The 27,133-nt window shown below is 40.0% G+C and overlaps 1 protein-coding gene across 4 annotated transcripts; it reads right to left on the bottom strand.

Moving 5' to 3' along the window:
- RCOR3 (REST corepressor 3) lies at positions 1–26,878 on the bottom strand. 4 transcript variants are annotated; one of them, XM_063152142.1, is made up of 12 exons: positions 26,645–26,878; positions 26,110–26,166; positions 19,958–20,035; positions 18,427–18,479; positions 16,549–16,710; positions 16,071–16,195; positions 14,546–14,642; positions 11,711–11,929; positions 9,953–10,030; positions 9,110–9,167; positions 3,712–3,953; positions 1–3,283 (listed from the first exon to the last, which is right to left on the bottom strand). In XM_063152142.1, exons 1-12 carry the CDS (start codon positions 26,784–26,786, stop codon positions 2,939–2,941), a joined length of 1,656 nt encoding a protein of 551 aa, XP_063008212.1. In that variant the 5' UTR covers positions 26,787–26,878; the 3' UTR covers positions 1–2,938. The 4 variants fall into 4 exon arrangements, with proteins under 4 accessions (XP_063008212.1, XP_063008213.1, XP_063008214.1 ...); XM_063152143.1 differs by having other exon boundaries at positions 14,564–14,642; XM_063152144.1 differs by lacking the exons at positions 18,427–18,479; positions 19,958–20,035; positions 26,110–26,166; positions 26,645–26,878 and adding an exon at positions 18,192–18,319.
- Positions 26,879–27,133: the final 255 nt, after the last annotated feature.

Genomic DNA, 27,133 nt, shown 5'->3' with positions numbered 1-27,133 from the left:
TAATTTTTTAGTACCGTTTTGCTTTATTAACTAAAATAAACTGTACAAAAAGCTGTAGAGTTACATTAGCTTTGAACAATGTAGGATACACGTTCTCTGCCCAACGTTAGTGTGCAAACATTGTACATTTTTTAAAGTGACAAAATTAAGCCAACCTTGAAGTCAGAGTTCATTACTACATGACAAAACAGGAGACTAGATATGGCAAAAGAAATTTCCCACTGAAATCAACACCATTGTATAATTTTATTTCTAATTCTTAAAAAAATAGAAATGAATTTAGAAGAGAATCACAGTATAAGGGCCCTAACATATTAGACCATTACAAGGTACATAAAAATAGAAGACACAGATTTCTTTGAAACTTTAATCCTTTGATTAAGCAGCAAGCAAATCACTCTCCAGGCAAACACTGCTTAAAACATACCCTACCCCCCAAAACAGGACGTGCAAACTGTATGCACATATTCTGCAAAGCACACAATAAAGACATTTTGCTATGTACATACTTATTTAGTACTACAAATGCTAGGAGTTCCCTACTGTGTGCTACAGTGTAGGCAAATTAAGAAATACTACCCTACCTATCTCTGACCCTCCCACCCCCTTCAAATACAGCACCTTTGCCCAGTTATAGAATATTTAAACAAGATTAAACGGAATTACAATGTACTGAACAGTTTCATGGCAGTTGGTGGTGGCCAACTGTCCTGTAACACCCAACATTCTGCATACTGAAGTCTATCGACAAGAGACAAGACAAAAATTAGCAGATGTACAATACACACACCTGGGAGACTCAATGCTTAAAGTAAAAAAAAAAAAAAAAAAAAAAGATAAAAAAAGAAAAAAAAAAAAAAAAAGAAAAAAATCCCAAAGATGAATCTTACCACTGTTAACAATTGAACTGTAAAAATGTACCATCTTGGTTTTTCATTGGTTTTAAAGACCAGAGAGCAGCCAGATTTGTGTGCAGCTAACGAGGGCACACTAAAGACTCCTGACTCCCAGAACACAAGTTTCCATGACCACTAACTCCTTGGTGCTTGTTTTAAAATTCTGCTTTAGTTAGACATGGGATCATCTGATGTTCACATAGTGGCTAAGCACCTACTCTGAGGCAAAAGAAAATTTGTAAGAAAGACCTTTTGCACGACACCTCAGCACACCAGTGAAAGCTCTTCAGAAAGAAAAATCTCTCAAGTTTTATTTGAGAGTATTTTAAAATGAAGAACTAAAACATAAAGGTCAACACTTCAATTCAGGTTACAACTATCAAACTTTAATACTAGATTTTCAAATAAAATAGAATCTGATAGTAAAAGAACTTCCTTTTGCACATTAAAAAAAGACCTCCTTTAGCTGCTAAACTGATCATTAGACCATCTAATTTATCTGTGAAAAAAACCTAGGGAGAGCACATCCCATTTGCATAAGAAGTCTCATTTTAGTCAAGGGCAAATCTAGTTAAAAACAAAAAGGAGTTAAACTGACTTTTAGACATCATTTCAGCTACAAGCAAAAAAAACTTTCAAAATAGTACAACAGTCAACATGAATATTATTACATAATCAAAATGCATTATTCTTCAATAGCTTAATTCAGATCACATGGTTTCAAACAGTGCTACTCATATTTGCAGCCTCCTTTACTTGGAGGTTAGAGGCATCTGCTTTTACAAATAAAAACACAAAAAAAACCCCCCACGCCCTGAAAGATTATTAGGCATCAATCAAGATTTCAGATGAGAATGCAGTGAAATGAGTTTCTTTCAAACTCCTATAATTTGGAAGCAATATTAATATTTATATGCAGGTTTTACTGAGTCAATAAAATAAACAAACACCTTTGTCCTTCCCCCAATACCCTCAGCTCATGTAATCAACTTTGTCAGAAATATAGCAGGAGTCAAGAGATAATCACTTAAAAGTAAGACTGGGTTGGCAGGAGGTAACTACTCTCATGATACTCTACCAGCACCACCAGCCTCTACACTTCCCTCATTAATGCTCAAGCAAGGTATCAGTGATCTAACATACACGAACTGCAGACAGTCATTCTCAGAGGAATGGAATTCTACTGTACTTACATTAGAAGAATTAGCGGAATAACAAATTAAATTATTACTTCTTGCTAGATGGTTCCTGTCCTGTCATCCCCCTGGGTGGTGGAAGCTGCTGCCACTCTATCCTGCTCAGCCCAAAGGACTGCAGCAAGAAACCGGACTCCTGCTTCCAGTTAATTCTATGAGTAGAACGTGCGTGAGATTTAATAAATTTGGTACAATAGCTCACTGAGTCTTCAGATTACTCTGAAAGAGGAGCATTTAATAAGCCAGTACCTTTTAAAACAAGCTAAGATGCTCTGGGAAAAACATGGAGAGAAGACCTACATTTTACAAGTGTGTGAAATGCTGTTATCTAAATAGGGTCAAACATTCTGAATCTAAAGCCATTATTTTCTTTTGCTAAAAGGTAGAAAAAAAATTAAAAAATTCACACACACAAAAAACCCCATCACTACATTTAAGTCTCCTACAATATTATCTATGTCTAGATTTGCCAGACTACTTTCCTGTAGTTAGATGCTTGACTATAAAGAACCGTAATAAAATAAATAGAGTAAAAATCAGTTAAACAAAATCTTGGTGTGTTGAACATTTATTCATTTAAGAAGTTAGCTTCCTTCAACAGTTATTCATACAGAGGAGGGCTGCAGCGTAGGCATTGTTCTGCTGTACAAGTCTTCGGCATAAAAATATTTTTATACAGGTGGTCATTGACGTCGCTCCGTGTCTAGTTCTTAGCTCGCTCCTCTGGAAAACTGGTCTGATACCTGTGAAGGCTCGCTCTTTTTTTCCAAATAACGAAGGGGAGAAAAAAGTACATGGATCCAATTTGTCAAAGGCGGGAGTCAGCATAACGGCGCCGGCACTCCTTCAGTGCAGAGTGGACTGAGGTTCTGTGTGGATGCCGATGAGCGAGGGCGGCTGCTGGCCGCTGCCGGCGCCCAGCACGGGCCGCGGGTTGAGGCGGGGGGGCACGGAGCTAGCGGGCCGGATGAGCGGCGGCGGCGGCTGGTTGAGCGCGGGCCGCGGCTGGATGAAGCGCGCCTGCTGCTGCAGCGGCGGCGGCTGGCGGTGCAGAGCGGGAGCGGCGGGCAGCGCCGGGCGCAGTAACGGGGGCGGCTGGTTTAGGGCTGCCACGGGAGCGGCAGGGGCCGGAGCAGAGGCGTGTGCTGGAGGTGAAGGGCCTAAACACTGAGGGGCCGGAGTGCTTTGTGCCTGCGCAAAGGACAAAGACAAGACGGTGTGAACGGCCGGCCCGGCCGGGACCTCACGCGGTTGGGCTGCCACTGGCCACTACACAGGAAACAGCATTTAAAAAACTCAAACCAAAGAACCGAGAAGTTACTGAAAAGAAATCACCAACCAAAACATTATGGACAGCAGAACTAAAAATATTTACAAAGCAAGTCTTCTTCTAGAGCAAGAAGTGTATTTTAACGGTAAAACAGTAACGTGATCGTCACTATCAAAGGTGCGGTCCTGCTCCCGGCTGGTTAACGGCATTGGCTGAAGTTCTATGCAAGCTCATCATCATTCTTTAGAATGCGGTTTGCCACTCCACACCAGTTAACCTTATATTTTATCACTACATAAAATGCTGTTCCTCAACCCATGCTTACTTATTTCTGGTACACAAAACACACCTCATCTTCTTCATCAGTGCTCTTTCCTGATGGCACATTAGAAGTATTTTTTGTGTCCTCCCCTAAAGCAGAAGCATCACCATTAGAAGCCAGGGTTCCTTGTTCCGCTTCCCATTCCTGCAATACCTCCTCTAAGTTAAACCGACGCCTGTAGTTTACAAAGAAGTTCTTCACTTGGCCAACAGTCTTGTTGCCAATTACATCTGCAATAGCTTGAAAATCTTTACCATATTTTCGGACACCTGGAAGGCAAAGTAAATAACATAGCTGTGAAGAATCAGTCAGACACAGCTACGTGTGATGTATTTATAGAGAGAACCTATGGGACCTGCAAACTGAGGGCTCGCTAATTAGGAGAACTTCTCAATTAGGAGAAGGCCTCAATTTCCATTAAAACAAAGTAATTTTTAATAGCACAGCTATCAACACACAAATCAAGAACTTTTTAACAAAGTCATTACCCATTCTTCTTAAAAGATCCTGGCTTACTCACCAAATCTCTCAACCTAAAACCACAGAGATCTGGTCCCTGACAAACAGAGTGAGTCTTTCAGCATGCTCACAGTAAGGGCAGAAGCCCAACATCAGCTCAGGAGGGGAGGAGGGGTGACTGAGCACGTGTGAATGGCTGTAAACAGAATAAAATGCTAGAAATATCAGCTGACAAACACCGACAGCTCCTACAGGTTCCCTCCACACCAGCTGCACGCACAGGGCCCTTTCCCACGGCCAGTGGGGCAGGAGTGGCAGAGGGCAGAACAGGGGGCACAGCTCTGTAATCACAATTTACTGCTCATTCCTGCATGTGTGACATGCTCTACTCAGGCCACACAGAGCAACTGCCAAGTGTTCACCCCACAAAGCCTGCCCAACAAACCTTGGAGAATGTAAATATATTTAAGCTACTAGTGCCTGCTTACAAGATGGCCCAGCAAAACCCTCCATGATTAAATCCCCTACTGATAAGCAGCATGACAGGTGAGATTTGCATTGTTCTCTTCATTAATTTTTGTACTGACATCAGTAGTCACTTTTGTTTATGAGCACTTGAAAAGAAAACCCCAATATATATTTTAAATACTTCTAAAACTACATTTGCATATAATACAAAAAAAAATAGAGTGCAACATTCCATTGTTTTTAACTTAAATTTTGAATTATAATAAAAATTATATATATTTTGTTATATTTAGGCCATGTGTGTAGTTCTTCCCCTCTCCTGCTTAAGAAAAAAAAACAATCTCTCCCACCTCACAGACCACAGCTTTTAGCTGCACAAAGTATATTTTTAATTACAAGTGTCAAAAAGTTTGGAGACCTGAAGAAATTACCAGTTTTGTTCCAGACTGAGTAAACAGAAGGCTTTTTTTTGCTGTCAGTTATGCATGAGAGGATTACAATTTGACTTCCCCTGTGAAGCTTGTGATAGTTAAACTCATTTGGAACATATTACAGTTCTTAGAGGACAGGCACTCTTTCTCATTACAGGAAAAGAAATTTATGCCTGATTTCATGCCTCACTTCAGAAAATGAAGCAAAGTGTTCAGAAAGTGAGAGTTGTTTCAAATCTGAAAGCTATGTTCCTTTTCAACTTAATTGTGAAGAGTGTGACCTTCAGTTTGTTCTGCTCCTTTCTACTTTCTTTGTTATTAGGCACTTCTGATGTGGTAATGTACACTCTGTGCAATTTAAAAGAAAAGTTCACCTCCAGGACAGTAACAAATTCTGTGGCTGAAGCTGATGTTTCAGCTGTCAGGAGCCCAGCTACATTATGTAGTATCTTTTTCTGGGGCGGACAAAAGAATACAACCCTCCTGATTGCAGGAACCTTGGAAAGATTTCAGAGCCACGTGGGAGGGCATGGATCCAGGCAAAGCAAAGACAGGGATTTGGCTCTGTGCTTTATCAGCTGTACAAGGTATCAGCTGTACTCCTTAAAAGCTGTGTGTGCCCACACAACATTGCCTCCAGTATTTTAAAATTCTTTGTCTGCCCTACCATTACCACCCTTACTATTTGTAATGAACATGAAACATCCACTGCAATATATCTAACATCCTGTGCAATTAATCAAGTGAGCAAGGTGCCCAGCAGAACAAAGCACATTTCTGTTAGAAAACTAATATGGACTTTTAGTGATTTCAGCCTTTTATGTTACTATGGTGGCAACATTTCTTTCTTCCCTTAATCTGCAAAACAACTGAGCCTGTTGGTTATCTTCAACTCAAGTTGTCAAAAAATAAGGTCTTAAAGTCTATTTCCAAGCAAACGACTTGAAAACAAGGTGTTCTTGCCTTCACTGAGAACCCAACTCTAGAAAAGAAAATCTAAGTAAACTAAAACTTCCTTAGTTTAGCTGCACACAGCACTGCTCACTTTGGATTCTTTTCAATGTTATTACCACTGCTCTACCACAATGACGTATTAAAAGCCTTTCAAGCCACATAAGAAATAGAGAAAATTCACTGTGTGTTTATAAAACTTTAATGTCTAAGGTGATGGCATATCTCTAAGAGTTGTTGCCAAGTCACCATCCCTGTCAAACTGGTGCACATTTCTTATGCATCCTTATACAAATTCAGTGCTAAACACCCCCAAATTATTTCTCACGTGTTCAAACCGTGATTCAATAATTTTATTAGGCTGATGAAAGTGAAGCTCAAAAAGGAGGACTGCATAGCCCCACTTCCCATGTGTGAATGAATGGTTTTCTCCCAGCTCATTTGAAAGCAGCCCAGCTCACAGGAATCCTTCAAGCTCTTCAGAACTTCATCCAGCTGCAAAGGTACACTGGAACACGTGCATGCTCTTGATTACAGCATTTTATCTTGAATGTCTCTCTTGGAGAAACTCATAAATCCAAGTTTGATTCTGTTTACACTGCTTCATGTTGTACAGCACAGCCAACACAATATTAATCAGGGTGCAAAGCAATATGATACAGCACCACAAGAAGGCAGAAATAGTTAATGGGAGCTGCAGCTCCACTGTGATGGGATTACAGTGCTCCTGGCAACTATCTTATGTAGAGTTGGATCCTGATTGTCCCAACTGTTTTTCCCTGCAATGCCATTAAAATCATGCACAGCTTTCCAATGCAAATTTGTTGTCTTAAACAAGTGTTAAAACACTTTTGCAATTGCATTTTTATGGCCAACATCTTAGTTTGAAAATATGATCATTCTTATATATTTCTGTAGATAAAATTTTATAATTTAAGAACACTAACTGATGAACTAGCCCATTACATTCAATAACTACTCAAAGTTGAACTGATAGCTGATAAATTATACTGTGAATATACTGGCTCAGAGATTGTATATCTGAGTCCACAACCCCATTGCAGGCACCCACACTGCTTTTAAGATTACACACAGCTCTATTTAAGATAGGTTTTCTCATTACCTCTTCCTAAGTTACTGGCAATCCCTTGAGATTAGCCTGCAGATAATGAGTATTTTCATGTTTACAAAAAACAGTACCAAAATGATATTACTGCAGATTATATTTACAATCTCCTTGGTCAGTTATTGTCCAAATTCAAGTCAACAAATCATGTAAGTGCCACCTACCTGCTTAATGCTTGTGATTTCTGTAAAATTATTAAAAGCATATGCCAAAATACACCAATACATTTAATGAAATAAATCTATTTTGAAGTGTATGAACTAAATGTACCCATGTTCAAGTCAAGGTTCAAATCCAAGCCTAATGCACATTATGGAAGCTTTTAGCAGAGCAACTGTGGCTACCTTCTGAAAACAAACCCAGGGAAAAACACAGCATGGCTCCCTCATGCCTAGAGTCTACCACCTCAAGGAATTGCTTTGAAGCAAGAAATCAGGGTCCTCAGCCTGAGGCATGGGAGACAGCCCTCTCATTCCAGGAGAGTGAGCAAGCACTGAGTACGGGAGGGATAATTAAAACACTTTGTTCTTGTCATTAAGATTCTCTCTCATCTCCATTTTATATGGTGACAAGGGAAAAGGTCCACAGAGGAAACAATGCATATAAGCACATGTCAATGAAAACAGGTTTCTCACGCCATCCTTAAGGCTGACTACCTCTATAAAACACAGAACCAGACCTAGAGACCAGAAGGCTGGATCTCCTCTCCAAGGAGTCACCACTAACCCTCACTCTCTTTTGCTCAGGCTTTAGTTATTTGTCTTGTTGGTCACAGTGTCATAGCTTAACAAAAACTGACTGTATTCTTATCACTTCCCAAACTGCTGCTTAGAGAGAACTCCAGTAACTAAACTAAAAGGCAAGATCGTTTGAATCCTTTCTTTCCAAGGCAGGCACAATGACCCTGGATTTTCCCCACTCTTTCAGCAAGTCTGTCTTTACTAGGCTATCATACTAGAGACATGTCCTTCAGCTGCATCTGGGAACAAAATACTGACATATTTATTAACAGTGAGAGAATGAACTTAGGACAGAGGACAGTTTGGAGGTGCAAATCCAAGCATGAACTATGTAAGTTGGAAGGCATGATTTAACACTCACCAGGTCTTTCTGCATTTCCATTCACACAACAAAATAACCTAACTTTAGGTTCAGTCATCTGACTAATAAATAAGCACCAGGTATGGCATACCTGACAACTTCACACTGAAATCCTGATCCACTGAATATTTTAATATTAAAACCTAGTATCTCATTTTCAAGGTGAAGAACACAGAGGAATAAAGCACATACATAAAACTGAGCTATTATCTTTATAAAAGATGATCCCCATAAGTGTGTCAATACATGCCTTCAAGACAGCATCTCCAGACATTTCCCTTATATGTTCCTTGATTTGGCAGTGCCTGCTAATACAAGAGTCCGTTTTCCTTCATATAAATGAAATAAATGCAAATAAACTGTATGAATAGCTTATCAGAAAATGCTGGGGTTTTAGCCCAGTAAGGCTTAGTCAAACATCCATATCCAGCTTTAGAGTCTTAAAAGGCCTGATGGGTAGATACCTGCCCATTATTCCCTCATGAACAGAGAAAAGCAACAGTAAAGCAGATTTACTTCTGCTTTTGCCTACCTTAGGATACTGGAGATGTCTTAAATGCTTCACATTTTATTACTTTAACAATTGCTTTAGTCTTCCACATTAGAGAAATTCATGTAATGTGATTTAGAAGATGATTAAAGGGACTTTCTGGTACTAATACAGTTGTTAAATGCTGCATAGCTCTTCTCTTTGAAATTTAACATGGGTAACAGAAAGCCTAATGTCATATTGCTTGAATAAATGTTCTAAATATTCTCAAGAGTTTTGCTGTTTTCCTGGTGATCAGATAAAGTTTAGCTTTGCATTAGAGGGAAATACAAATATAAGTCTAAGCACCTCTTCAAATCCTTTGCATCACATTTCAACTTGCTGCTACTGTTAACATACCTTGTACTGCAAGAAGCTGCTCTTCTGTGGTCCAACGGGCATTGATTTTCTGATTAGACTATTAAAATTAGAAAAATGGCACAAAGATCATTAAATTGCTTCAACAGCTGCAATATATCTGAGCATCAATCTATTTTACTTGCACTACAGTTTGCAAAATAGGTAACAACCTCTTGCTTATAAGCAAAAGATTTATAGTTTAAGATTGCTTTCATGCAGAGGAAATAGTGTTTATGGAATTGAGCTTAAAACTATACCAGCAGTTTTTCCTCTGTTTTATTGTAATTATTAGTATCAGCTACATAATAACTTATGCACAAGCTAATGATCTTTATGCAGACAGAGTTTGAATTTACAGTAACATTTACCTAAACTATTTGGACTTGGTGTTTAGAGCATTTTGCATTCATGTTATGTTTCATATCCAAGCCTTTAAAACAAGCAAAACCAGAACTTCAGAAGTAATACATCATTCATTTTAGATGCCAAAATGTATATATAGTCACATTTTCACACAGAACACCATTTATTACTGGCAATCTACATTACCTATTTTTAATCCAAAAAGCCCCCATGTATCAGGGCTCAGTTTCAGCCCCCTATTACTGTGAACAGACATGACATTTCAGTTTTTTCTGCTTCTTTTTTTCAACCAGTTGCCATTAAAAAGTGCCTACCACTGATTTCTTGTAAAGAAGCCAGACTCCCCCCTGCATATAACTTAATGGATCCTGTTTAAGCTGCTGCTGGAGTGCAAACACCAGGCTGTAGCAAAACACATTTCTGCAGCTTCCCACTAATGTAAGTGCAAGGACACAAGCTTCAGTGTTTGTTCTGATTTACCTCAGGAGGTTTGAATTCTTCAATCCCGCCTTCCATTTTCTGTTTAAGTGCACTGTTTACTTGCTTAGCATTTTGAACCTTGGTCAAAAACAACAAAGTTAATCAGCTCCACAAAGAAAGTTGGTCACTTTACACATTTATCTTCACTAGGATTGCCACAAGTGTACCTCCTAAGTTAAAAAGAGAAATATTATGGTTTAAGGCTTCACTACTTTTAACTGTTTCAAAAAAACTTTAAAAAGCCAAAACAAAACACATCAGTTAACTATAGAGAAAAAAATTAAGCCAGTCTTTCAAAAGAACAATTTGTTTGCAAGAATATTAAAAGCTGTTCACAACAAGTCATTTTTGATAAGGATGCAAAGGTTCTTGAAGAATTAAGAATACTCTAGACACAAAACTTCATTCTTAGACATGTGAGATGTATTGCATATATTAACTTATTAACTTCTTCCTTCTAAAAAAAAATAAATTCATGAGATGTTTTCAGTTAGTTCCTTCTGACAGATGCTTTTCATTGACCTGAGATCATTCTAATTTAATTAGGGGGGATTCCTGAAATTATTCTAAGTATTTCTTAGTTTATAAAAAGGGCAGACCTTCCAAATTGAACATATACACATCTATGAACCACTTAAATCTGACATTGAAGCACATAACATAGGTAAGAAAATAGTTTTGCATACTATGGTGCACAGCTATTACAAGGGTTCTTAAGCATGGACACAAAAGCAGACAACTCAGTGGGGGATTCCAAAGGCTGCATCTCTGAGATCACTGCAAGAAAAGAAAAAAAAAAGAAAAAAAGAAAAAAAAAAAAGAGAAAAGAGAAACACAACCTCAAGGCTGAAACTCACCTACACTTAAGGCTAAAGAGTGAAACCCACCTATGCTATTTAGCCCCAGAGTCCTGCTGTGACAGAAAGAAGCTTATTTCTCCTGTAAAAGAACATAAGGGAGCAAAAACCCCATGAAAAAAACCCTTTATTCACTCCGTGATTTTGCAACATGGCAGCTCTACAAGGAGGCAGAAATTCCAGAAGATAAGCCTTGACTCTGTAGCCCCCTCGCTCCTAGAAAGCAAGCATGCACATAAGTACTGTACCCTTAGAAGCTGAATAATTACATGTTTCAACTTGAAATGCCAAAATTTAATTTCTTCATGCAAAGGATGCAGGCAATTTTCCTTTTAAAGGTGAAGACTAAAAAGCTTTTCTAAATTTAATAAGAAGTAGAAAACTTATCAATTCAAACACAGAAATAACTAGGTTCACACATCTAGGTTCCACACACCTCTCATACTTTCATAGTATGTGGGAAAGGACATCCATAAAAATGGCTACAATTTAAAGCATGTAACTTCCTCTGCTCCATTGGTCTCATTTTTGCTTTTCAAACAAATACTTCTAACAAAGCAAAAAAAAAAATTCAAATCAAATGTGACTTTTGATTTTTCCTGTCCCCAAATTTGTAGCACTGTTTTAATGCTACCCTTTTTTAAAAAAAAAGTAAAAAGTAATCTTGCTTCATTTTATCCAAAAGAGCAGATAAATGTAAAAAACAAAATTGAAGAGCAGCTACTATCCAGCATTTGTGGTGGTAACTGTGGAACAAAACGAGGAAGACTCACATTAAAGAAGTTTCAGAATCTTCACAGAATCTAAAGAAGTTTCAGAATCTTCAAAACCATTACAATCAGAACAATCTGAGATAAAAAAAAAAAAAACCAAACAAACCAAGACCAATAACCCATGGTACCTGTCGCTTTAATGAGATTAGTTCCATATCCAGCTGTCTAAGAATTGTGTTGGCTGCATTGGGACTACAGGAAACAGCTATCACATCTTCCTGGGTCAGGTACATGCCTTTGGGTGGCCGGCATTTGGAACGCTGGGAATGGTGGCGGTGCTGCAAGCTCTGATACTCTCTTCTACCCAGACCTATTTTGCTGGTCTGAACAGGCTGCTCATTATTGCCCTTTAATTTACAAGAAATAAATCATTAAAGAATAACAGTATCTTGTATACAACTTTAGTAAAAAGAATGAAGTATCAGACAGCATTGTAATGTCGTATTTATGACAAATAAAACCTAAGCTAACATCCTCCTTTGCATGTAGTATCCAACTATGTCTTGCAGATGAGTTGGAGCATACCAGTCATCTGCTGGATAAGCCTGCATGACTCTAAGAAAGGTGAGTTCTCAAAACTTTTTTTTAATATGGCCACAAATACAGTAAATGGTATGGAAACCCCAGTCTGAATACTGTGACAAAGGGCAAGCATTATGGATCTCTTACATAAGTTATATACATGTATGTATCTTGTTTTTAAAACAAATAATCAGCGACTTTAGACATTTATTTCTGATCAGATATGAATAATTTGGGCAAATACTAAAGGAGAAGAATGCAAAATTACATTTCTCCCTGCTGTAAGCACTCTCCACATAGAGACTGTACTGTCTGGTTTGGGGGGATGGGGAGGAGCTGATTTGGGATTTGGGAGAGAGAGTATGGACATACCCCTGCAGTCCTTATAAAAATCTATGTAATTTAGAAAACATGGGCCTTGATCATTTGCTTCTTTGGAAAGGAAAGGAATGGCAAAGAGGAAATTAAGTCTTTGTTCTGGTATGTGTGGGCACCTAAACATTCTCCGCATGTATGTGACTCCCTCAGAGCAACTGAGTAGTTTCCCTATAGCCCAGAAGCAGACACACAAAAATTACTTGCTCTGCAAGGATATTCTAATTCAAAGGAATGCTTAGTACCAGAACAGAAAGAGAATTCAGGCTTTTCCCTACTTCAAGCAGCTCCCTACTGCTCCTGCCTGCTGGCACCCATGCATGTTAAGAGGAGGTGGTCATCTGATCACAGTGACTGCAAAACCAAGTGCAGCAGCCATTATTATTATCATTATTATTATTTTCTGTAGTAGTAGTGCAGAGCAGCAAACAGAGCCTTCAGATGTTTTACTACATTTGACCTTGTGCCACATTCTCTTCCCCAGCTAATAGAACATCTTAATCCAGCCCACAGACTTCATAGAGGCCACCTTAAAAGCACTTAAGATATGTGCTCTTCCCCAGAAAACTGATATAGAGCATTACATCTTTGACATGCAAAAGATTCAAGGTTAAGTTTACTTCTGCCCTGTTTATATTTATTTGGGTTTTGGTTCTGCATTGCTCTTTCAGTATGAAATTGCAGTTCCTGTGTGTTCAATCTGGATTTAAAGTGAAAATATTCTCTCATAATTTTGTCTTGCCAAGACAGAGAGCTTAGGTTATATTTGTTTCATCTGGTAACAGAAAGTTTCCATTGCTCTGTGTGCTCAAGCAGCCTACTCAGTTTATATTCTGCTTAGGAAGTGAAAGCACGCAAATCCTACCAGAACTATTAGATCACAAAATTATCTTGTGCAGATCCAAACAGCTCATCAGAAACTACAAATCGATTTGTCCTTTTCCTAGAAGTCTATCAACATACCACTTGCATTCTGGACTGCATGTCATGATTCAAACTATAACCAAGCAAATTGAGCAAAATAGCCCTTATTTAGACATGGCTAAGGCAGCAACTCCAACCATTAGATTGCAGGGACATTGTTAGAACAGAGAAAAGTAAAAAGGTACATTATCAGACCATGTGACATTGCAAGTACTATAAAACATGCCCATGTTAAAAAAGTAATCTTGAACTCTTTCACTGAAAGAGATAATTGTCCTTTTCCCCCAAGGCCAGTAGATAAAGGGATACATTGAAGGTCACTGCAAAGCTCAGAACAGAAGCTAAACTTATTGGTCCCTTACTCAATATTATTTTTGTGAAAAGTGCAAAGTTTATTCATAATCCAAGATACCCCTTCATGGGAGTGCTGAAGTTTTGCATAACCTCTCCTCTCACTCTTGAGAAGCATGAACTGGCTGATTTAGGAAGAACACAAATGCTTAAATTTGATCAAAGAAACAACTAAACACACACTTAAATGTGTTTTTCTACTCTTGTTCATAGATAGCTTAATGTTTAGAACAAGAACTCCAACTCCTACAACCTGAACATACCCTGAACACAGCAGTCATCTGTAAAGCTAACAGTAAGTGCTCATTAGGACAAAAATGTTTTTCCTCTACATCTATTAGTTAAAAGCATCTCAGTAAAACCACATATTAGTTGAAATGCATCACCTCATTGTGGCTTTGAACAAACAATAAAATTGTTCTTTGAAAAATGTAATTTAATTTTAAAATTCAAAGAAAACATTTTGATTCAAATACTTCACAACCAGTAAAAGTGTAAACATATTAACAAGACTGAAGGAGGGCAAATACAACCTGTTTTACTAGGCTGTGAGAGGATACTTCTCTCACAAAAATTGAAGAGCTCTCAGGACACAGTAGAGGCAATGAGAGATGCATTTACAGCCACAAAATGGCAAAAATACATGATACAATTTTGTTTCAGTGAGAAATCATCAAGATCCTGACTACTTAAAGACCCTGGGAGTTCAGCAGGTTGAAACCTAAACCTCTGTACTACAACTCAGTCTTCACAGTAAGACATTCACTTTAAACAAACAAACTGACATTCACCATTAAGTTATCTGTTACCTCCTTTTTGGCTTCTTTTTTGGGATCATAATCACTATCATTTCCATCCATTGGATGAGATTCTTCTACGTCATCATCACTAAAAACAGATTATAAAAAAGCTGGTCACTTTATTACTTTTTAAACCCAAATCTAAGTATGCACCAGGGTAAGAGTTATCTACTTGAATTTATCTATTCTGAGAATATGGCATCTCAAAATTATTTGTAGTTTTCAAAAGACAGCTGTTACAAGCATGATTTTCTGTATTAAATTCTAGTAATTATTATGATAAATAAGCAATCAAAAACCACAGTTTCAAAGTTACTTTAAGCAGCGCTGGTACTGCTGCCAAGAATTTTGGTGTCACCTTTCTTCAATTCAACCACTTGTGCCAGCATGAACATTTATGTGGCCAACTGTATATCAAGGGTAGAAATAACCTTTCATTTGCCCCATTAGTTTTAATGGACCAATTTTCAAACCACTGCACCAGGTGAACAAACCCTTGCTGAAGTCTGTGGGGAGCATAGGGCATATGATGGGAAAACATGGGATGTGCTTAAAATCTAGCAATTTAGGGGAGAGAAATGAAATTTACTGAATTAAATCAAAGAAAAGGTTAAAAAGAGAACAGTCAATCTGGAGCCCAATCCAGTCATTCTGACAATATAATTTCTGAATAAATTAATGCAAAAACAAACTAAAATTTCTAGTTATTACCAAACCCCTCCAAAATGCTATTTTAAAAGCAAACTAATTTTAGCTTGCTATTTTTCAGAAACAGAATCACTAAATAAGCATATGAACTTTAGATTCAGAAGTTATTCAAAATAACATATAATTAAAAAGACCCCTTTTGCTCCAGTTAAGCAATTATCTATAGACATAAAATTACAGCTTCCCATATAAACATAGATTATATTACTTATACATGCTACACATATCACCTTTTAAAAAGTGCAAGTTAATTATTACATATACTGAGCACAATAAAAATTTAATTTTATAATAACTGTGAAAAATGTTATTCCCTTCTATGCAAGACAACAAAACCACTCTGAGCTCTAATTCTCTCTGGTAACAGTTGTAAGTCTTCTAAAAAACAGCTTTATATAAATTTTTGTTCTAAAACAATGCATAGGCATTATAACTGTGTCAGCTCTTTATACTGGTTGTGCTTTCAGTTCTAGTTCCATATTAGCTCAGAAATCCAAACTAAGAAAATTCCAACCCCACCCCCACAAAAACACTCCTGCACAGACAGTAACAGACTTTAGGGTTTAAATCCTTCTTTTTACAGTTATCCATTAAAACACTCCCATCTCCTATTACAACTCACACAGACCAGAGTGATAAAGTTCTCAAAGCACAGGCACCAAACCTCTTGCTAAAACCAGAGATAGCACAACAGGGGTTCAGACCTGAAACACGTGGTTCACGCTGAAACAATGGTTAGAAATTAGTTCACATCTCTACTTAGGAAGATTTCAGTCTCTGGTTAGCTACTTAAGAACATAAAACTCACCTGTCACCTTGATTATTTCTATTAGCTAGTTTACGAGCCTGACGATCCATCAAACTTGTTCTAGAGCGAGTTTTTTTCCAAGAATAGTAATATTTTACAAGGCTTGCAATGGTCTTGTCTGGGAGCTAGAAGAATTCATCAAAAGATTAACAAATTTTAAATTTAAATTTTAAACCCAGAATTATAATTCTGCTCCGTTTATAAACAAATAAAACTTCAAACAATATTTTAAATGCATTGATAAGATTAAAAGGAGGGATGTATTTCATACGCATTTTTGAAAAGGGGAGAAGGCTTTTTTCATTAGAGTGAAAAAGCTGCATGTCCAAGAGACACGATGAAATTAAATTAAATCTTATATTCAAGGTTCTTCCTGAAGCTTTTACACAGAAATCAACATGAAATTTCAGTCCAACAGGAGCCTTTGTTCTTAGTGCATCTGAGCTGTTTAATGCTTCTGATTAAAATATTACTTTACCATTTGCTGGATCCTGTGAAAGCTCTTTCCATGGAAGCTAAATGCTTGTTCAAACAGGACTTTATCTTCAACTGTCCATTCATCAGGGAAAGGAGTGAAGTTGGGGAGATCCGCAAGGGACTTCTCAATATTGTGTTTATGCCAGAACAACATGCCGAGAGCCTTTAAAAAGAAATAGTCCCTCTTTGGATTTAGTCAATTTTCTAAAACATTGAGACAAGTTAAATAAAAACTGGCAATTTATTTGCTTGAAATTATATTTGACTAGCAGAATCCCTTCTCAAAATGTGTTTACAATTTTATTGGCTCTTTACCATAGGTTACAAAATTCTCTTTGGAGACAGTGGGCACATCTATACTTTATTAATGGTATGAAAGCCAGACAATTTAAGGTTGGCATGGCAGCAGTAATTCTAGAGCAGCTTGAACTAGGCTGAGAGGCTCAAAACTGACCTGCTTTCTTACTTTACAGGCATATATCACCTACACAGCCCCTCATAGGCCTTTATTACCAGCCCACTCAGGAAAGAAAATAAAAATACTTTAAGTATTAAGGCTTTTTAATAAAAATACTTTTCAGTAGCTGGAGGATCATCCAGAATGCAAGTCTGAGAGTTCAAAGTGAGAGTGGTCTTTCTACAACTCTCTAATCCACAAATAACAGCATGGCCACTTTGTCATGTGCGCCTAATAAAGAAGCAAAATTTAAATATATTTTCTTATACTATTTCATTTCTAGACAGTCTAAAAGGATTTTATGTTCACTGGACTTTCTGCCAGAGAACCACAGGCAGATTTGATGCCAAGATTTGGGCATGGGAATTGGGCAATGTAATCCACCCAGTTTCAATCACACAGCACAGACACGATCACCAGCATCTCTCCAACCCCCTGATTTCACATCTTCTAACAACCTGCACACAGCAAACTCTGCTCTTGTTAAAAAGGCAAGTGACAAACACCTCTTGCAAAGAGAATTTCTGTTCCATTGTGAGGAGTCTACAAATGTTTTGCACCAGAAGTTATTTTGGAAATCCATCTCTTGGAGACTTGAGATCCATCAGTTCCTCCTCTTGCCTAACAGAAGTCAAGGCATAAAGAAGTAACACCAAACCACAGGTATATTCTGGACATTGTAACAACACTGGCAGCCTCTTTGTCAGACAGCAGTTGATGAGCAAGCTTCCACACTCCAAAACTTGATCATACAACTTCTTTTCAATTGTACAGCAAATATTTTTTTGCAACAGGTAACCTCACTTTTACACAGATTGGTTAATTGAAGAATTTATGAAGAATTTTGTGATAGAACAACATGCAGACCAGCAAAGTTTTATCCCAACTTTTTAATGAATGGTAGCCAAAGGCTGTTAAATAAAAAGTGAACTTGTTTGTTACTTTCAGAGCTAAAACTTGAGTCTGGTGTCCTGCCTCCGAAAAAAGCCACTCAATTGAAGTTGGCTTCCAGGTTTTTTTCAATATGAAAGAAACCTTTTCAGTGCCTATCAATAAGTGGTTCAAAATCGTACCATATTTCCATTCTAATGTTAAACTTTAAATTTGTAAGCTGCTTCCCTAAGAAACTCTTCAGCTAAATATACACACACAATTGCATGACATGCCCAGTGTATCAAGAAACATACCAAACCTTTCAAAAGTGCACATTACAAGCTGAGCATGTCATGAAAACAAAGAGCTCAATCTTTTGCAGAGAATCCAGACCACAACTGTATGCAGATCCATTTAACTGCAGTGTTTGCTGCCGTGCCTGAAGAGAAACAGCGTTAATTAATGGTAACCAAGGGGAAAAATAAGTTGTGTTATAGTTTTATATTAAAAAAATCCTTTAAATGAGCACTCTCATTCCACAGCACTTACCTGTTCCACATTGTATCCATGTTTTTCCTTTGCTATTGCTATATATTCATCCACTGTAACAAAGCAATGTCAGAATTACTCTTTAATACTCAGTTCTGCTCTACAACAGAATTAACAACCTAACATGGGAAAGTCTCCCCATGCTTTAACACACTGCATAGGCCCAGGTCCCCCAAAATGTTAAATATACTCACAGCTTTATTAATAATAAATAAACCCAATGACCACTGTTGAACAATTAATTTTATAAACTTTTTACACAAGCTAATTCTGCTTTCTTTCACATTTTTACTACAACAAAACCACAGAGGCTCATTATTTATTTATTTAAAGCAGAGACTAGCTGGTTATTGAAAGGCTATGCCTTTCTGGAACCCCCTCTGAGTTAGCTTTAAATTTAACTACTTCTACTGCTTGTATTCCTAAACATGTTGAAAATTACAGCAAGGAAATCCTGTATCAATGATTATGCATATCCTCAAGACTACTATAGCTTTCACTAACCAATATGGATTTTAACTATGACACATAGTCAGTTTTCAATAGAAAGTATGAAAATTCAATAATTAGATAACAAAACAAAGGAATAAAATTTTAAAGATCATATTTAGCAATATTAGAGCCAGCTTTGAGTTGAACATTCATCATTTTGAAATTAAGTCCCACTTTATTTTTAAACAAAACATTTTCCTATTCACCTTCTAGAGCTCAAAATTAAATGGAACTAAAAAGTGAAAGGAAGCATGTTCAAGAAAAGGAAATAATCAAATCCTCCTTCTTGAACTGGACAAGGGATACCCTTGCCGTGCACTGCTGCTGCAAAGAGCTAAGTGTACTTTAAAGGAATGAAAAAAGTGTTTAATGATCACAGCTGTATTTTATTTCTAACTGTTCTGCAGTAGTTAAAGGTGCATTCCCTCAAACATAGAGGGACATAAATCTCTAACTACTGGAATTAGACAGAAACTGTCCTGAGGATGAGGTTCTAATGGTTGCATCCTCAAAGTTTACTCCCCTATATTCCATATGGGAAATTCTAGCACAGGAAATAAGTTTAAACTAGATTAAACAGATAACTGATCACATTTAGTCAGCTGACTCCTGTATTTCAGGTCACTCCTAAAGGGCAAAAATGTTTGGTTTTTCCTTCTGTGACAGCAGTAATAATTTCCCCTTGAAGTGGGCCTCAACAAATCTTTTCTAAATTCATCCACTGCAACTCCTCCTCCTAGGAATTTAAAGCAGCAAGTTCCTCATGTTCAGATATCTTATTCTTTAATTAATAACAAAAGGTTTCACAGAAAATGATGATGATAATACAAAATAGGCAGTATGATTTGAAATAAACACTTGACTAACATAAGAAATAATCATCTTTGCTTTACCTGGAGCTCTCTAAATAAAGAAAAAGAAGCTTTATGTTTAATTATCTGCAGTTTCACTGTGTGTAAAATAAAGACCAAACAGGCACACCAGAAACAATTATTTAGTTTACTTAAGCACCCAAATTCCTAAGCAGGCGAGGACTTACACTTGGCATCAGGAATATTATGATAAGGAGACCATACAAGCATCCCTCCATTATCTTTATCAGTGTATTTTGTGGCACCTGTAAGAAAACAAGTAACTCTCAGTATTTATTTAATAACTATGATCTAGAAAACAACTATGTGACAGTAAGCAAAAGCCAACCACAGTAACAAGTCCAGCTACTGGGGGGGGGGGGGTTATTAATTCACAATTAATTCCTTAAGATATCAAATGGCTGAATCTGAACACTACTCTTCAGATGTTCAAGTACAACTAAATATTAGACAGTATCCTGGTTACCACAATTAAACCACTAAGTGCATTGCTTCAGTTGGAAGGAATCTTTTCTAGTTCCAAACCTCTTGCCATGGGCAGGGACAACTTCCACTTGACCAGGCTGCTCAGAGCTCCATCCAGCCTGGCCTTGAGCACTTCCAGGGATGGAGCATCCACAGCTTCTCTGGGCAACCTGTGCCAGTGCCTCACCACCCCATAGTGAGGAATTTCTCTCTCATATCTAAATACACCCCCTGTGAAGTTGGAAAAGATGCAACTTTGTTCTCCTGAAGTTTGATTGTCTGTTAGGGCTCTAACATTTATCACTATCATAGGAGGACTAGGACCTGCTGTGGTCAGTTAGACTTCGTAAAACAAACAAAAATAGATAAGAGCCACAATTCAGTCACCATCCCCGATCCCTTTCAAGGAGAAACTATACTAACAACTATACCAGAAACAATTCTGTTAATCTCCCTCCAGTTTTGTTTTTTCTAATTTTATAATTTTAATATTCATAGTCAACCAAATTGCACAGCTGGAGAAAGCAGTCAGATGTGAAAGTAATTTTTGGTTTTGGTTTCTTTACCCTCACATCAACATAGCAAGGGAAGCAATACAAATTACCCAACCCATCAGGACAGAGCAGTACTGATACAAACACTGAAGCACTACATCAGAGCATATGATTTTTGAAAACATGCTGTAAAAGCAAACTCCCCAATACTGTAAAAGCATTCATTCAAGAGCCACTTTCCACTACTATTGCACAAATGTAGTCTAAAACATAAAGCCCCTTATAATCTATTTGTTCACAACACTTTATCTCGCTAAGAAATTGCTCAACAATTGGATTTATATCTAATGTCAGTATGAATTCCTTGAGTAATCACCCTCAGAGGAGAAATCCTTGCATCCTTATTGGAGAAAAACAGCTTTTTTTATTCAGTGAAACAAGTAACTTTTCACTCCATTTTAAGATCACACACTTTATATTTAGGCTCTACATCTTGTTTGAAGCAAATAAAAAACCAAACCCCGTGCTTTGGAAAAAGAACAGTGTCATGCTTTCCCTTTATGTACTATGTTTTGTTGCTCTTCCCTCCTCGGTTTGGCAGCGTTTTGTATTTGCTATCATCTCTGCAATCTTGATCCATCACAACTGTGAACTTGAAAACAGTTAATTAAAGAACTCCTGCGCCTTTCCAAAATGAGATGTGTAAGGCAGATAACTTCAGTGCAGCATAAACTCTGTAACAGGTTAAGAATGTACATACACTCATAATGCACCAGGTTCAAGGCATAAGCACTACTAAACTCTGAAAGGTTTTTGGTACACAAGAATGAGCTCCTTAATATAACATTCCAATTTAGAATAAAAAAGCACGACATTTTTAGTTATTAGGAATGCAAGACTTCATGAAGAGCAGGGCAAGCTGTTACAGGCACAACATTTCTCTTGTCACAAGTAAATGACCACTATCCTGCATTTCATTCTACCTAAAGATGAGGAGAAAGCAGGACCACCAGAGAAGGTATTAGAATTTCAGATTATGAGGAAAAAAAAAATCTAAACTTAAGATACTCACAGACAAGGGGATATCATAGATATTACCAGATACTGAATATTCAAGTACTAAAGCAAAAAAAAAATTAGTTTCAGAGTTCTTGTGCCTGCAAGAGATCATGTATGTGGTGACACTCCCCTGATGAGGTGCAACCCTCGCACGACAAACAAGCAACAACCACTAGAACATCCCTTTTCAAAACAGTGCTGTGTCCCCAGCAGGAATCACATCTGCTTCCATTCAGGTGGCACCTTCACACTGCCAAAGAAAAGCCAGGATGACAAAGGAATAATGAGATGCATACAGGTAGCTTGAAGGAAGGCACCCTGACCTCAGCACAGCATGTCCCTGGCTGTAGGACAGGGATCCCTCCATCTCTGATGCCTTGAGAGGTGATCTGGAACAGACACTAGACAGAGCTAAAAGAATAAAGCAGGCATTTATTAAAAGGCCTCAATGGATACACCTTGGCCAGTACAAGAGCCTGGCCAGGGCTACACCCAAGATGGACGCAAAAAGGTCACAAGATGGACAACCTGTCACAAAGTTTCACACTTTTATAAGTTTACATATTGGGGTTAATTGTCCAATTACAGCTTCAGGTTATGAAGTCCCATCCTCCTTGTTTGCTCTCTTCAATTCACTGTTGTTTATGCTTTTTGGGCCTGAAGGCTGTAACCTTGGGTCCTTGTATCCTTGGTTCTCAAGCTGCAAAAGGATTGTTTTGTCTAACTACCCTGTGAAGAGAACTTACTAACACTTAATATGAAGCTCAGAACTACACACCAAGGCAGCACAGAATCTGAAAAATACAAAAACTAAAACTTAAGGCATCATCTCCATATGCAAGACCATGACCTACCTTCCTGGGAACTTCCTGCCTCCCCAAGCACTCAAGGAAGCAGCCCTGACCCCCAAAGAGGCTGTGTTACACCTCAAGGGCAACGCGATCTTTTTTACAAGGGAGGGAGGCTGGAAATACCCTGCAACACGTTAACCAAAGTGTGTTAGAAGACCTGAAAGCCAGTGAGGAAGAGAAGGACCAAGAGCCACATGTGAAGAATAACAAGTCTCCCTCTCCCCAAAACACACCTCCAAGCCACTGAGGAAGAGGCTTCTGCACTTCAGCTGCTGCTGCACCCCTCTGCCAGTGCAGAAATGCAGCCAGCAGAAGGTGACCAGCAGGCACTCTGCACCACTTCCAGGACAGGGAAATCATAGCAGCCAACTGACCCTCTCTAAATTGCAGCTTCACACTAGAAGTTGGGCATGCACAGCTGGTGCAGCTCAATGCAGGATGCCAGGTACTGAGAATAAAGTGATCACCCAGAAACATACAGGACACAGTGAGGGCATTGCAGGGCAGCATGGCAATTTACAAGCATGTTGGTTTCCAGCAGAAAATGTACCTTCCTCTGCTTCAGACGAAGCCTTCCCCACACCACTTAATAATTTCAATTTTAAAAAGCCTGATTTCCTATCAGAAGACTAGAGAGGGAAAAGCTTATAAAGACATACAGACAAATGCTTTCCTAAGTGACCTTAAATGGTACAAAACATTCTTCCTGACAGTCCCAGGTCCAGCCCTGAAAAGAGGGTAAATGGGAAATGAAGTATTTCAGCATTAAGTAGGCAAAATTCATACTAAAACCATTGTGAAGTCTGAGTAGAATAAAACTTCTCTAGCAGTTCTCTGTGGGTGACACAACAGAGTGGTGCATTCTCTACTGTGATTTCCAAAATAATGTAAACAACCCACAATATAAAGACACCAACTTTGTAACATCCAATTGGATCTATAGGTGAGTCAGAAAACACAAGCAGAAAAATTTTCACCAAGAATATAAAATACTATAGTAAAACCAGGAGGAGGAGACAAAAAATCTGAGTGCAAGAGGTGGTATGTTAACTCAGCAAATTAGATAAAGTAAAATACCCAAGTTTACTTACTAAAATTGTTTCTTGCAGTTACAAAATCTCTCTCACTGCTGTAATAGTTGGTGACAATTAAAAACTCTACTTCTCTTAAGCTCTATCTGAAAGTTTGCTTGTAAAAGTAATATGGTGTGGAGGGGGTAAGAGTAAACTAAAATGAACTTTGCCTAATTGCTGCTTCCAACCACAATCCACTTCTTCCATGAGACACTGAGAAGCAGTGGCACTTTTTGTTTAAAAAAATTATCTTGTTTTATACATAAATTAAATTTTTAAAACATGTTTACTGCCATCACAACATTAATCATGAATATTTTGTCCCTCAGTGTATTGTTGTAGAGTATTGCTTATGGCTATTTTTCAAGACAGGCTAAGTGAAACCCAAGGATTTGGTATTATTCCACTCATTTTAGTATTCTGTAGGTTTATCAGGGCTGACTTTTGTGTCTTAGAGTTATGTCTACTTTTACCCATCACTGATTCCCTTCTCCCACCCATTTATCTCAAGGGGCTTAAAAAACAGCACTCAAAAGTACTGCAAATAAACACATACTCTAAAGTATCTGATAAACCCTCAAAAAAGAGCATTAGAACAATTCCAAGAAGAAACATAACTAAAGATAATCAAATACAGTGCCATGTCCATATATGCAAACCTGGAACTAAAGGGGAGCTTATTACCTCACTTGCTACAAAAAAGTCGTCTGAATGTACCTGTAAGGGCACAGAATTTTGTCTCTAAGAAATTACGCCTCAAAACTCACCAGAACAAAAATTAACCAAAAAACCAGAACAAAAATTAACCAAAAAACCAAAGAGATGAAAGAATGAGATCTTGCTGATATCTCCTCAGATAAACAATCTGTTAACTTGGTAAGTGCTGTACTTTTAAACTTGACGGACTTTTAAATTTATTTTGTAAGACTTAGGTGTTCCAAAATAAATCACTACCTTCTTGCCCTAATAAGCAAAATACACACACCAAGAAGGATAATAACTCATAATAAAACATTATGCCTGTAACTCAGGAGTTATTAAAGAAACATTTCCATTATTAAGGAATCTGATAGGGTGAGTATATATTAACCCTAGTTATTGGAGAAAGAGGCATTAATTGAATACCATCCCCCAGAAACACTTAGGAGCTCTAAAAAGTCTGCTTATAGGAGAACATAAAATTAGTTCTGTTGTTACTAATGTAATGGTACTATTGCATATACAGTTTACAAAATTGAAACCACAGAACCTCAATTGTCCTACAAGGGCTGAAGAGTTCTTTTAATCAAAAGAAAAACAAACACTAGGTGTTTTTCTAATTTAAGTGGCCTATAGGAAAAGCAAATCCAGGCTGGAGGTGGGAAACCATCATTTTTATCCGTGTATATTTTTCTGTAGGCAATGTAAAAATACAGGGTGCAAACAATTAGCCTTATTAACAAAGAGACATGGACTGCGTGCTCCTTCCTAGGGGAAGGCATTCCCTTCAGCCAAGATCACGCATTCATTTGATCCCGCCCTGGCGCTTTCCTTCCCCCGGCCTTTTCTTTGGCCGGCGGGGACTGGTGTCCATCCCGAGGGGCTCGCTGCAGCCCTGGGAGGCACCCCGGGGGCAACCCCCTTCTGGTGAGAGACCATCCGACACCCGTGGAGCCTGCCTGGAGAGCAGCAAACTACTCAGGCTTCATCTGACCCACCGCCACAGCACAACTGCTGAACGCTCTGGGCGCTCCCTGCTCAGCCTAGCAAGGCACGGCAGCATTCCCGCAATTAACTTGCTAGAGCCGAGTACCAGGCTGGGCGAGCGTACCCACATCGCTCGGGGCGGGGCTGGGGGCCGAGGAAGGCGGAGGAGAGCAGCTCGGGCTGCCACGGCGGGGCCAGCCCGGCTACTACAGCACACAAAACCGGGAGCAGGAGTTTCCCACCGAGCGCATCTTCCAGCCAGCAGCCAGGTCTGCTCCGCTTCCGGCAGGGCGCATCACTTCCCACCCGTGCCCGACAACATCCATCACCCCTCGGCAAAGATTTTTTTTATGGTTGTAGGTTTAAGGACAAGCAGGGGGAAAAATAAAAAAATTTTAAAAAAATCAAGCTTTTTTATGCTTCGCCGCCTCCCGCCGGATCCACATAATGCGGCCGATAATGAAGTGAGAATCCCCCGCCGCGGAGCCCCCCACCCCCGGAGCGCAGATGCTGCCCCGGCCAAGCCTCCCGCCGCCGGCACCGGGTCGTCGACACAAAGGCTCGAAAGCACCGTAAATAGAGCCCCGCGGCCGCCTCCCGCCGCCGGAGAGCGCCGGGCGAGCCCTCCCCGGCGGCGAGCCCACCCCTCCCGCCTCGGGAGATGTCAGGTTACAGTCGAAAAGCCATTTACCGGGCTCGAAGTCAGGAATGCGCGCCTGGTATTCCGCTCCGACCCTCATTCCTACATCTGCAAGGCAAAGAGGTGAAGAGAAATTAAGGGCTGGAGCGTCCCCGGGCGCCGTCCCAGGCTCCCGCCGTGCGGCGGGCGGGCGGGCTGGCGGAGCCCCCGCCGCGGCCGTGCGGAATAAGCCACCTCCTCCCCCCGCCACCCCCCGCCCACCGCCGCCGCCGCGGATTAAGCCCCGACGACCGCCAAGGAGGGGGCAGGAGGAGGCGGAAGGGGGAGTTTATTCCAGCGGAACAATGGGGACGGCGGCGGCTCCCGGGAGACACTCCCTCCCCATCGTTAAGTACCGCGGGGGCAGCCGCGGGGCCGCGCCGCGCGCTCCCGCCCCCCCCGCCCCGCACACGCGCGGCCGCGGCACGGACGGAGCGGCGGAGCCCCGGCACCGGCAAGGGGGAGGCGGCTCGGCTCGCTTCGCCGCCCCTCCCGCCGCCTCCGCCACCCCCCCGCCGCCGCCGGCGGGGCGGCCCCAGGCTCGCACCGTGCTCGTCGCCACTGTCGCCGCCGCCGCTCTCCGGCTCCGAGTAGTGCCCGTTGGAGGGGCTGCTGCTCTTGGCGCCGTTGGGGGCTGTCCGGCTCTTTCCCCCCAAGAGCTCCGCGCCCTTCTCCATCGTGCCCGGCATGCCAAGGCTAGGAGCGGGGGAGAGCGACGGCAGCGCTGGCTGCCGAGGGGGGGGAAGTTAATACGGAGCCGCCATGTTGCCCCCTCCCCGCCCCCCCCTCGGGCACCTCCTCCCCCCGCCCGCCGCGCCCCCCTCCCCCGGCGCCGGGAATCCCTCCGCGCCGGCCCGGCCGGATCTCGCCGAGGGGCGGGGATGCCGCCGCAGCGCCGGCGGCGCGGCCGAAGGAAGGAAGGAAGCGTTGCTCCCGCTCCCGGACCGCGGCCGCGCCGCCGCGCCGTGGAGCTCACCCGGCCAGCGGGCCCGGAGCAGAGAGGGGACTATTTCCCGGCGGCGGCGGCGCAGGGATC

Source organism: Melospiza melodia, chromosome 3 (genome assembly GCF_035770615.1).
Source record: "Melospiza melodia melodia isolate bMelMel2 chromosome 3, bMelMel2.pri, whole genome shotgun sequence".
Lineage (NCBI taxonomy): Eukaryota > Metazoa > Chordata > Aves > Passeriformes > Passerellidae > Melospiza > Melospiza melodia.
This window is presented reverse-complemented; position numbering and strand designations above follow the sequence as displayed.